This window comes from Schistocerca gregaria, chromosome 3, assembly GCF_023897955.1.
Source record: "Schistocerca gregaria isolate iqSchGreg1 chromosome 3, iqSchGreg1.2, whole genome shotgun sequence".
Classification (NCBI taxonomy): domain Eukaryota; kingdom Metazoa; phylum Arthropoda; class Insecta; order Orthoptera; family Acrididae; genus Schistocerca; species Schistocerca gregaria.
In genome coordinates, this window is record NC_064922.1 from 715362435 (window position 1) to 715375530 (window position 13096).

Sequence of the window (13096 nt, forward strand, 5' to 3'; positions counted from 1 at the left end):
ATAAATATGGAAGTACTAAGATATATCTCAAACTTGGGTGCATACACTTCATAGTTTTGGCATACGCTCTTATAGGAAGGTAATTGCACGTAGAGGGTTAGTGATGCCTACCTGAAATATATTACTGACAAAAAATTGGTACTCAAAAAGTGTAGTATTAGAAAGAAATCGTATATAGTATCCTCTGGTAGGCCTACATTTTGCTCTAAAGGAAGTATTGAATATGGTGTTACATGTGGAAATTTTAAATCAGTAAGAAGATCAAAAATTTAGTTACTCTTCTGTCAATTTCGATCTTAAGAACACTCAGTTACATGACTGGTTGCTTATATATGACTAATATTTATTCCCTATCATTAGAAAAACTGACTGAAAAATATTAGATAGATTTTACCAACAAGTCATATTTTGTAGCCAAGTGAAAAAAAGAAAAAAATGAGTTCCAGGTTTTAGTTAATTCAGTGACAAGAGGTGGGGAGGATGGATGAAGCATGCATATCAAAATGCGCTATCTATCTTTCTTTTCATCTGTGGATTACTCCCCAAAAGTGTTGGATATCTGTAAGATGAAAGATCTTTCTGGTAAAGTACAGCTGTTTCATAGTGGATGATGTTTTTGGTCCAGGAGTGGGGCATGTATGCTCCTCTCATGCCATTCCAGCCAGTTGTGGAGGCTGATGGACAGGACGCGTTTCTCCCCAGACATCCAGCTCATCTGGCACCCCACACTGCTGTCCCCTGGTTAGTAGGGGTCACTAAAGAAGAAGGAACATTCTTCGCAGCAGGTAAGGGTTTTCACTTCGTAATGTATTTACAATATTTCACTTGTGGTGCTGAGGAAATGGCTTTACAATTGAAGTTCATATCACAAAAGAAACCGTAGAATATTTTATCACATTGTCATTACTTTTGATTGTGAATACTGGGTAAACTTACATGTTGTGACAGTAAAGGAAGGAACGAGTCTTACTGTCATTCAAGAGAGTAGGAGGTCAAATTGACAGACTTCATAGTAGGTATAAAACTCGCCTGGTAAACACGAACAGTGGAATCGGTACTGAACTGGATCCATTTCCTGCCCAACATAAAGAACCATCAAATGATACACAATATGGGGTTTACGCCCCATTTTGCGTCTACATAAAGCCTTATTTGGCAATAACACACTTCGCTTGATTAATAGCATGTGAAGTGGTCACTACAACAACTGGCATTTTATTTACAAATCCGTTTAACTAATAATAAATAGTTAATAATTTTAAAATAAGTTGCTTATTGCTCAGGATTCTTGGACCTGCATTACTACCATGCATTCTTCTACACACTTATGTGCTCCTACACTATCTGTGAAACTGTGGCTGTGGATGGAAGATCTCAAAAAAGGAAAAGACCACAATGAATAAGATTTCAAAAAACTGTAAGCACATACCAGACTAACGGATGACACGAGCGTAATATCAGAGGGCCCAGTATGTCACTTACATTGGCTAAAACCCAGATGGCAACAGGTTATCAGTGAGTTTGCGAAATAAAGAGGGTGTAAGATCGATGTCACTGATAAGGGTTTTCAGTGTCAGGTTAATCACTGCGGAGAGCTACAATCTAGGTCATCCACCAAGTCTCATCTCCGCAGAGACCACTTGAATGTGTATGTGCTACATTTAACGTCATCTAGGGGAAAACGTGCCCCCATTCCCCCTCTCCACCTCCCCTCAAACCCTCCTGCGCAAATGCGATTTTTCTTTTCATATTTTAAACTGGAGCGCTTCCGGGGCTGTCTCCACTCTGGAACTGTGCAGAATGAGAAGAGGATAAGCATGTTTCTGTTCGTGAATAAAGGATTATTGTAATTATATTAAGCCACATCACTTCAAGTCTATTTGTTAGTAACCAAATTAAATTTGCTTGATTTTCGCCATTCGAGGTATCAGCTGAGACCACACCCAGGAAAATATGCATATACTCTCATTTTTTCGAAATTTTACGTATTATTCCACATTTTTTGTGTTTTCTCAAAATGTTATATATTTATGTGAATAGAGAGCCACTGCTTACAGCGTCACATCAACATTGTGAAGCGTACATCATGACCTCGCATCAAAGTTTCTTCATGTCACGTCAGTGTTGCATCAACTTTGTGTCAACGTATGACACCCTCAGCTAGTCACAGTGCAGTAGATTGTGCCAAAAAGTATTCGTGTTATTTATCATTGCTAAACCACCACTACTCTACTAGAATGCGTGTGCTATTGCGAACGTACGCTCTTATTGGTCGTCATCGAATTTCCAGTTGTTAAATAGCAATACCCTCTATTTCGTTACGCAGTTTAGTTATATTCATTGGGAAAAACATGAGTTTACTGTGTGGCAGTCTTACTGTTCTTTCTTCTTTGCTCATTGGTGACCTCTTACTGATTGCTATGGTTAATGACAATTGGGTATACCTCATTATTTACAGTTCAATAAGCGAAAGAATGTAAATGATTCAGCTTTTATTATTTCAGTATAGTTAATTGTTGCACAACTGATAACTCGCCCTGATCCTGTCAACAGTCAGCACAGACGAAGAGTAAATAATCGCGATTTTCCTGTTCTGTTCGGTCGTACGTTTAGATTGCATTCTAATTTGAGTTTATTTACTTTTCATTTAAATAATTTGAATGAAATAACATCAGTCGTTGGGGATTTACATATCTAAAGAATATGGAGACCCATTTCTGTGACAAGATCAGTGCTAAGGTAATTCGGTATGCCGACCGTGTTCATTTCCCAAAGACGAAACTCACAGTAACAATTACTTTTATGCTCAATACACAAATAGAAATCGCCATTTTAGTTACTGTAATTGTTCCCAAGCGGGATCTGCTTGGTCTCCTATAATTAAATTAAGGGCGTCACACTATTAAATAGTGAGAGCATGCATGCAACGAAATAAATCTCGGCCGACAACACACACGATTCAGTGACATGCAAAACACTCTCTAACTAGTATGACAAAATAAAAATCAAAACACAATGATAAGGCTTAACGAATGAAATCAGCAACTACTGATTATTTGATCTAAAACTAATGTAGCTCATAATCAGACAGGATTACATTGGTTCTTATTAGCAAAAATAAGTGAAAATTTAAGTAGAACGTGCAAATACGGACTAGCTACTCTCTCTCTTCCTCTTACCTCTTTAAATCGTGGTTAAACTGAACTTAGAATGGACACAAGCATTACAGAAAACTGTCCCACATGCAAAAGAAATCGAATTCGGATACTTCAAAGGCAAAAATAAATAAATAAAATAAAATAAAGAAAAGGACACAGAGCTGACGGGAATCTCGTGTTAGTAGCTTGTATTCAATTACGACTTGGCTATACGATCTGTCACTACGTTAAGTCTTATCAAACTGAATGTACTGTGAACTTTTCCCTAGTGGGCTTCTAACGTGAAATGTTACAAGCAACACTGAAAGTTAACTCACATAGAAACTAAGTTACATATAAAATTTATTCATATCCAAACAAACTGAATTCCACTACAACTTCGTGTGTAATAAAGATTGCAGAGTCAACTCATAATAATTCACCTGTTCAGTGATCTAGAAGTGTACGATATGCCTCTGCACAAAGAACACATTTACTTGGTCACACGTGGCAGATCATGTGTGGCACTGCCACTCATCACAGTGGAACTACAAAGATCAATCATCTTTTACCTGCGAAATTACTCTCAGAGGAGAACTACCTTCCTTAGCAATGGTCAAAACACTGAATGTGAGCACTCAGTTATAATTACTGGGGCACAAGCACTGGCTAGAACGTAGCTTGGCGCGAAGCATGTAGCCAACAATGCAGTACGAAGAGAGACCTCTAAAAATTGGTAAATGATAGCTGCAATTTACCTCATCTCATGTATATCACAAATGTCAGTTGTTGCTGGTAATGCAGGGTGACAATTATTGAACTATATGAAATAAAATCGTCAAAACTTCTGAAAGGTCCGAGTTATGAATTTCAAACTGCATGGTTGGCCGCGAGGCATGATGAGACTCAGTATGTGCATGCATTGTTTGGTTTAGCGATGAAGCCCACTTTCATTTTATTTGTTCGTCAGTAAGAAAAATTGGCACATGTGGGGGACTGAGAATCCTCATTTCGCTATCGAGAAGTCTCTTCACCATTGTAAGACATGTATATTTCTACTGTCTATTGTAAAATCACAATTTATGAAAGATGTTTATATTTTATTAATAGGATTCAGTAGGAATAATTAATATTTCTCATGTTGGAAATAATTGTGGTAGCAGGGAATGCCTGCACTAAAGTATTGTTGACAAGAGAGACAGCAAATTGATGTAATTTTAAAAAGGGCGGGAGAGACCACGTATGGATACATTTTAAGAAAAGAGCGGGAAAGACCGCGCATTGATACATTTTGTAATGGTAGCAGGGATTGTCTGCACCAGAAAGCATTGTTGGCAGGAGAGACCGCACTTAAGCGTTCGTAGCAGGTGAGTAGTAAGCGAGAAGTGAAGTGAGTCGGTAACAGGTCTGAAGCGAGAGGTTGAGAGAAACGGTGCGCCTGCCAGCCACCAGCTATGATGTACAAGAGATTATAAACGGATGTATAGAGACATCAACTATCTATTATCATAAGAGGTACTAATATTATTGAATTATTTTCTTTGCGAAACTCAAGACTACTGAAGGTATGTTTGTGCAATGCTAGTTGTAAGCTTATTGTAAAAAGTAAGACCCATTTGAAACTTTGTAAAATCATTTCACTACCAACAGTAAATATTTGAAGCGTTTTCAAAATATAATTAATTTTTTGCGAGCAATGGAGCATTACTGATTACAATCCATCCCAAAAACCATCAACATAAAACTTTGCAAAAATTTTATTGTTGTCAAGTAAAAGTGTAACTATGAATTCCGTAACTTCAGTCAAATTAATTAATAATTTGCTAATAAAGAATAACATCAGCTTTGGTAATAAATACAGCCACTTATTGTGGCAGCCCACACACAGTTAATACAATATAGTAAACCAGAGTAAGTATATTCATGTCGCAGTTCGATGTAGCAATCAGATGGCGATCCAGTAACAGTAAAAATGGTAAGGAACAGTTTTGGGTTATTGCAGATAACGACTGAGGGCCACGACGACGACACATTCTATGTTTCGTAGAAATAATCAGAAAATCACTTTTAATAAGCAGCAATTAAATTTCTATGCGAAGATTGAGAAAGAGAATAAATTTCAAAGGGAAGATTTCATTTGTTATTAAGCAAGAAATAGAAATCCTAAGGGAAGGTTACATAGGTTATTGTAAAAGGGAAGGTTATCATTAACAAGGGAGGTATAGAGGAGACGGGAAGATTTCACCATTAACGGGTGACTGTGTGGTATGCAACGTCCAGCCAAGGAATAATGGTTCGATATTCCTTGACGGCACAGCGATTAGCGAACGTCACTTGAATGTTTTATAAGACGTTTTCATTCCAATTATCCAAAGTGGCCCTGATTTTGACAAGATGTGGTTCATGCAAGACGGAGCTCGACCACATCGAAGCAGAAGAGTGTTTTATGTCCTGGAGGAGCACTTTCAAGACCGTAATCTGGTTCTGGGGCACTGGCATGGGCCTCGATGGCTGTCATATCCTCCTGATCTAAACTGAACACATGCGATTCCTTTTTGTGGGGCTATATTAAAGACAAGGTGTACAGCACTAACCCCAAAACCATTGCTGGGCTGGAACCGGCCATTCGGGAGATCATCGAGAGTATCGATGTTCCGGCACTGCAGCAGGTCATGCAGAATTTCGCTATTGGTCCATGCCACGTCATAGCCAATGATGGCAGGCATATCGAACACGTCATAAACTAAATCCGAATATCTGTGGTGACGTTAGATATTGAATAAAATGTATGCACATCGCAGTTTGTTACAATTTACCTTTTTTCCGTATAGTCAATAATTGTCACTGTACTTTTGGACAAGTATATTGTGCGAGGTGCCGGGGCTAGCAGTGTATTTAACACTAAATTCTTCTAGAATGTTCAGATATAAATGATGCTCTAAGCCCCCCTGTTCTAACTCCGACTTTTGCTGTTGCACATGGATTAAGAAGAAACGCGAACTGACTGTAATCTACCCTGCAAGTGGAGTAGAAAAGAGTTTGGCACCTGCAATATTTCAATTTGACAAGGATTTTAAATAAAGGAAAGTTTCATTAACGTTGTAAGAAATGAAAGGGTTGCTCTACCGATTAACAGAATGAAAGTTCTGTACAAAATAACAACATGATTTATTATGACTTAAGTCAAAATAATAAACAAAACACATGAAATATTTACAATACATCAAATTGGCTCAAATAGGATACTCAAATAAATGCTGTGAAGGTGAAGTTGCCCCTAAACTAGATTGTGACATTTATGACGAAGTGATATGTGCAACTCAAATCTTAAGACAAACACACAGCCAACCAAACATTAATTGCTGATACAGTAGTGAGAACTCTGACAATGAACACCAAAGACGGAACAAAGTTAGAAAAGACGAACACGCGCGCTCTGCTGAGCTCTGCTTATCACCTAGCAAAATTGCCTGCTTTGCCGGTACTGAGGACGTACATTACCAAGCTGTCTTCTTAACTGCAAGGACACAATCTGGCATACCGGAGGCGATGGCTGGTTGCTTCGACGTCCCGTCGTGGTGATGATAATGTCGCGAGTATAGCCCGAAACAAATTATCCTGGTGTGGTTTCTGGTTGTTCCAGACTAAAGACTTCCTAGCAATACAAATACGCCTCTGAGGGAGACGAAGAAGGCTCGCCACACAATCACTAACGGTACAGTGATTGATTTTAACAAGCCAAGTCACACAGTACCTCCGATACAATCAACTTTAGCCAAAACTGCTCAAGAGAGACAACATAGGCAGCTTGTACGCAGAACGCTCAATTTCCAACTGTACTAAGAAAGTTACGTTGAAGTTGAAACTTCAGCAACTTTGTCAAACAGTTAAAATTAAATAAATGTATATTATACAGCCAACGGAAGGCAGGCTGTCCAGAGCATCGAGAGCTCAGTCTTGTAACCTACTCCGATCGAAAGGCGAGAGCCAACTCTCTCCAGAGCACCCGTACAAACCGAACACAGAATATTCCCTCCCCAACGACAGTGGCCGTGGTTAAACATTGTAATCAGCAACTCGAAAACCGGCGGAAAGTTTCACTCTATTGCCGAGGCACTACCATTCCACCAATGGAGATTCTTGGCGCTAATTTCTGCACCGATTTTGCTACGTCACGGAGCTATGCCCTGAGCAAGCCAATCACAGTTACGATATTGCAGAAAATGCGGGAATTTGCCTGCCAAGACTGTCCGGGTACACAAGATATTCCCACGCCTCGCTGGTAATCCTCCAGAAAGTGTTTTCGCTAAGTTTCTGTGAAGTAACGGAACCTCTAGCCCAGCCGCTCCTTCAGGCCCCTGCGGGCGTGTCTCCGCCGCTATTATGACAATGTTAGCGTCTGGAAAGCATTCACTCGACTCCCTCACACCCGTCGGCTTAACCCTCTCAAGATCAGCAGAGCCCGCCTGTCACCGGACCAACCAGGTGACGAGAGAGGCTGCGTGGGAAGTCCGCGTGCGAAGGAATAGCAACTTTTCACTGCATGCAATTAGAGAGGAAAATCTAATTACTCAGCGTAAGATAGAAATATGAGAGGGGGCTTCTGCCACCTCTTAATTGAAATATTACTTGTAAAAATGGGTGTTACACACGGGAGTGTAAAACTGTTGGCTGTTCCATAGTCACACAGAGAGGCTCGCTAAACGTTGAAATAAAACCCACTAAACAATTCCGACTAGCCTTCTAAAGGATTTACCAATAATTTGCGACTGTTAAAGGTGCGGGAAACCTTGAGACTGAATGGCTTGTGGGTCTCGACTGATTCTCAGCATGAACACACAAAGAAAACGTCAGTAAAATTTACACAAATTAATTAACGTATACCTGAAAACGAAGCACTTTCCTTACTCTGTGAAGCGAAGAGCATTTAGTAATCGATCGACGACCAGACAGGGCACTATTCTCATCGACAGTATCACGTGCTAACGGTCATAACTTCTTAAATTCAATCATCTTTAGAGGAAAAATTACTACAATTACTACGTCTGTCAACATTCCCTTGTCTATACTAACTTTAAATGTGATATTTTGTCCGGGATATACAATGCTGTAACACATGTCTTTACCACATTATCTTACCATACTCCGACGCCAACGCGGGCATATCTGCTCTCTGCGGCCTCCTTCTGCACACTGCCGAAGTTGGTGATCCCAGTGACCAACGTTCTCCCCTTTTGAAGTACTGCGAGGACGAGGGCTACCATTGGCTGAGCGCCTGGACGCCCTGTAAAGCTATTGACGCCATGTGAAACCTCTGCTATTGTCTTTGCACAGCCTCATCTAATAGCTGCTCTATGCAAAACCACAGCCTGCTACTCATCTTTGGTTAGTTCTACAGTTTCAGCAGCCCAAAAACAATCACACTTTCATTCTCTCGTTTTCATGGGAAGATAAACATAGGACACAGGAAATATGACAAGTAAAATAAAAAAAAAACACAGTAAATTTTCATTTCAAATGGGCAGGCCGTGATTAAATCGTAGCATATAGCCGCTCCTTGTGCCATTTCAACCTGCAGTTATCATTATTCCTTATGCAATTTGCCTTAAGGGCGTAAATGGATCACAATAACAGTACCGCTACGACGTCAACGTGTATGTGTGAGAAATGAACACGCTCCCACTATTGGCAAAAACAACGGTATCACGACATATTAATGAATTACAGTAAATACTATAAGCGCTGCAGTTTTAGCAATTTCCAAACAAAGGCACTATATACATAGAAAATAACACACTGTGATAGATAAATCCCTGCTAAACCAACACTACATTTCTAGATCGTTTGAAGTCATAATTTGTGTGTTAAAGTGAGCACATTGTTGCGAACTATGATATCATAGTAAATTTATGACATCATAGCAAAATTCTGAGGTTTACCCATTCCCATCAACAAATACTATGTTTATGAGAAAAAGCGCAGCGCTGCAAAATAAGCACCTAGAGAGGTGACCAATATCTCCATGAGTCATGATTATAAGATAGAGTACAATCCTTGCCACGGCCGCAGCTGTCGACCCCCTGACCGCGAACAAAAGGGCCCGAGAAGTCTGCCCAACACTACACTAGTCACCCACGCATCATCCCACCATCATTGGTGGAGAAATGTGCAAAATATATGTGTAATCAAAAAACAGCCACTGTTACAAAAGCAGGTACGCCAGGCAGAGCCATCCTAGCCATGACAGACACATCCTATCACGCCGCCGGAAACTGGACCCCGTTGCTGATAAGCGTCAGACACTATCCTGTCAGAACCAACCCTCCCCCCTCCCCCCACCAGCCATCAGTCTTTCAAACAGTCAGAGGTCCCAGGCAGAAGGAAAAGCTGTGTATCCTACTATAATACGATATGAACTGTAGCACTATACACGGTGACGTCGATATAGCAGCTGTTGTGAAAGATGGTTACATTGGGGTGAATGTAGTGGCATGGGAATTGGGGAAGTAAATGGGGCTTTTCCATGGTAATGCAGATTATGTTCAAGGTGTAGGAAAATAGCGGAACAGGAAGGGAGGACTAGAGACAATGAGGCTGAACTGCATAGTGCTAGGGAGAAGCTCATGAGGTTATGGGGAGAGAAGGGGGAAGACAGGTGGGAACTGATAGCAAGGAACAAGCGACGCCGAAAGAGAACAGTATCTGACAGTTTCATCATTGGCACAAACAAATTCGCCTTGCTACCTCAGTCAACTAAGGAAGAGGCCCAAGCAGTAAGCCATCAACAGACTTTCACAAGGAAACCAACTGTTGCAAGAAAGTAGAAAGTAGGAGGTAAGTTCTATTGTTAGGTAGTAGGCATGAAAGAGGTGTGGGCCAGATGTTGTAGGAAAAAATTACGTGACAGGTACCAGGTCACAAGTATTTTCAAGCCTAGTGCATGTCTTAGCCCAAGTGATAGAGGATGTAGGATAATTGTGCAAGAGTTTTACAAAGCAGGATCATGTTGTGGTAGTGGGTGGAGCGGGAAACAGTATTGACAGGTATGAGGGCTACAATATTGGGTGTGACGGGGTAGAAATAGCATCTGCAACGAGCCATACAAATGTTGGCTCGGTTCATGTTTTCATGTGGTATGATCGGCCCCCATTGAACAGCTCTGTCAGGAGGGTCAATATGGTGCTAGATCAGCTGCTTCAGATGGCTACTTTGTCAGGCATAGGTTTGGTTCCTGTTGATGGTATTAGTAGGTGGGACTTCACAAGACATGGCCTGCATCTCAATAGGAAAGGGATGGGTAAACTGGTTGGGATGATTGCAAAATATGTAAGAGGGGGGCAATGAAACTCATAGGAGTACTTCTTTAAGCTAAGATCAGTAACCGATGCCATATATGTTAAAATCTGTCATAGTATGAATAATGTTGAAACTAAAATATTTTGTGTAGAGCAACATGTAGAAGCATGTGTATGTGAGCTTAAACTAAATAATGACACATTTATAATTGTAGCTGTGTGTAGATCACCATTGGGAAATTTTCAACTATTTTTGAAAAACTTCGATTATTTGTTTTTCTATCTGGTAGACAGAGAAAAGCAAATTATTGTTTGTGGAGATTTCAGTGTATATGTCCAATAGAATGTTTGACCTTGAAGTATTACTTGGTTCTTTCGAGTCGACATCAATTATTGATTTTCCTACTCGTATTGTACTGGAAATAAGCACACTAATAGCTAATGTTGTCGTAGTCCAAGATAAATTTAATCAAATAAAAACCTTTCCTGTCAAGGATGGTCTATCTTATCATGATGCACAGCTAGTTACAGTATATGACATAGCTCCATACAATAATGCAAAACAGTCCTCCAAAATATTACGACCAATTAACGATTTAACAATTAAAAATTTTAGGGAAAGCTTGCAATAGTTAGACTGGGATGAAGTGTACAGAGAACATGATGCTAATTTAAAATTTAGCCTGTTTCATGATACCTTTGTGAGTGTATTTGAAAACAGTTTCCCTAAGAAAACAGTGAAATATTATTGTAAGAAATCACAAAAAGGCCATGGCTTAGTAAATGGATAAAAATATTTGTGAAGGGAAAAGGGAAATGTATCTTATAGCTAGGAGGAGTAATGATCCTGAAACAGTGAAACATTGTAGAAACTACTGCACTGTATTAAGAAGAGTAGATGAGTTCAGAGGTATGTGCATTATGTCTCAGATTAGCGCAACTGATAATAAAATTAAAACAATTTAGAATATTTTTAAAAGTAAATGGCACAACAGAGAGTACAGGAAAACTGTATTTCTATCAAACTCAAGGAAAAGTTTGTTAACAAGAAGTCAGAAGTAGAAAATATTTTTAAAATCATTTTTTAATTGGTGTAGAGGAAATAGGATCCAGCTATTAATTAGAAAATGCAAGGCAGTCTATGGAAGAGGCAGTACCTATGCAATTTGATAAAACTGAAATTCACCTTACCTCTCCTTCTGAAATTAGGAAAATAATAAATTCACTCAAAAGTAAAGGCTCACATAGAATTGAAGGTATTTCCAACAGTGTACTAAAAGCTTGTCCCCAACAAATAAGTAGGATTCTCAGCCACATATGTAGTAGCTCACTGAAACAGGGCATTTTTCCAGATAGACTGAAAAATTGCTATGGTTAAACCATTGCATAAAAAATGGGATAGGTCTGATGCTAAAAACTACTGCTCAGTCTCATTTCTGACAACTTTATCCTAAATTTTTGAAAAAGTAATGTACTCGGGATTAACATCACATATTTGTAAAAATGAAGTACAAACGAAATATCAGTTGGGTTTTCAGAAAGGCTTTTCAACAAAAATGCTATATATGCTTTCTCTGATTAAATATAAAATGCACTGAATAACCAAACTTCACCCATTGGAATATTTTGTGGTCTCTCAAAGGGTCTGACTGTGTGAATCATGAAATTTTTCTGGAGAAGCTTAAGTATTGTGGTAAGAGTGGGACGGTGCACAAATGGTTTAACTCATATTCAACTGGAAGAATGCAAAAGGTTGAAATTAACGGTACAGGTAGTCTGCAAACTTCAGCATAGTCCTCTAACTGGGGAGGTATCAAGAACAGTGTCCCACATGGTTAAGTCTTGGGTTCCTTACTGTTCTTGATATAGAGTAACGAGTTGCCACTCTATATTCAGGAAGATGCAAAGCTATCTCTTTTTAATGTTGATACATTTATAGTAATCACACCCAACAAGCAAGAATCAGCTGAGGGAAGTAAATAACATCTTTCACAAAATAATTGAGTGGTTCTCTGGAAATCGACTCTCAAAAAATTTTGAGGAGACACAGTTTATAAAATTCTATACAGTAAATGACATAACACTATTGATAAATATAGACTATGAACAGAAGTTTGTTTCTAAGGCAGAATACTCAAAATTTTTGGGTGTGTGCAGTGATGATAAATTGAATTGGAAGAAACACATCGATGATCCGCAGACACAATTGGGTTCAACAACTTATGCTATTAGGGTTATTGCAAATTTTGGTGATAAACATATCATTAAATTAGCCTACTATGCCTATTTTCATTCACTACTTTCATATGCCATCATATTTTGGGGCAATTCATCATTAAGAGAGAAAGTATTCATTGCACAAAAGCTTGTAATCAGAATAATAGCTGGAGCCCAGCGAAGATCACCTTGCAGATATTTATTTAAGGAACTCGGGATATTCACGGTGGCTTCGCAGTATATATTCGCTAAGAAATTTATTATTAATAACCCATCCCAATTCAAAAATAACAGCGAAGAGCATAGCTACAACACTAGAAGAAAGGATGATCTTCACTGTTCTAGTTTAAATCTCGCCTTGGTACTGAAAGGGGTGAATTATGTTGCCACAAAAATATTTGTTCATATGCCAAATAGTATTAAGAGTCTGACAGATAGTCAACCAAC

At 39.1% G+C, this 13096-nt stretch overlaps 1 protein-coding gene across 4 annotated transcripts in view; it reads left to right on the top strand.

Annotated features, from left to right (window-relative positions):
* LOC126355184 (venom carboxylesterase-6-like) overlaps positions 1 to 13096 on the top strand; it is a 345553-nt gene that overhangs the window by 78079 nt on the left and 254378 nt on the right. For 3 of the 4 annotated variants that reach the window (XM_050005405.1, XM_050005403.1, XM_050005402.1), the window contains exon 6: positions 626 to 785. The exons of the other annotated variant lie outside the window; for it this stretch is intronic. In XM_050005405.1, coding sequence (XP_049861362.1) covers positions 626 to 785 — 160 coding nt within the window. The remainder of the gene's footprint in view (positions 1 to 625; positions 786 to 13096) is intronic. 4 annotated transcript variants of the gene reach the window in all.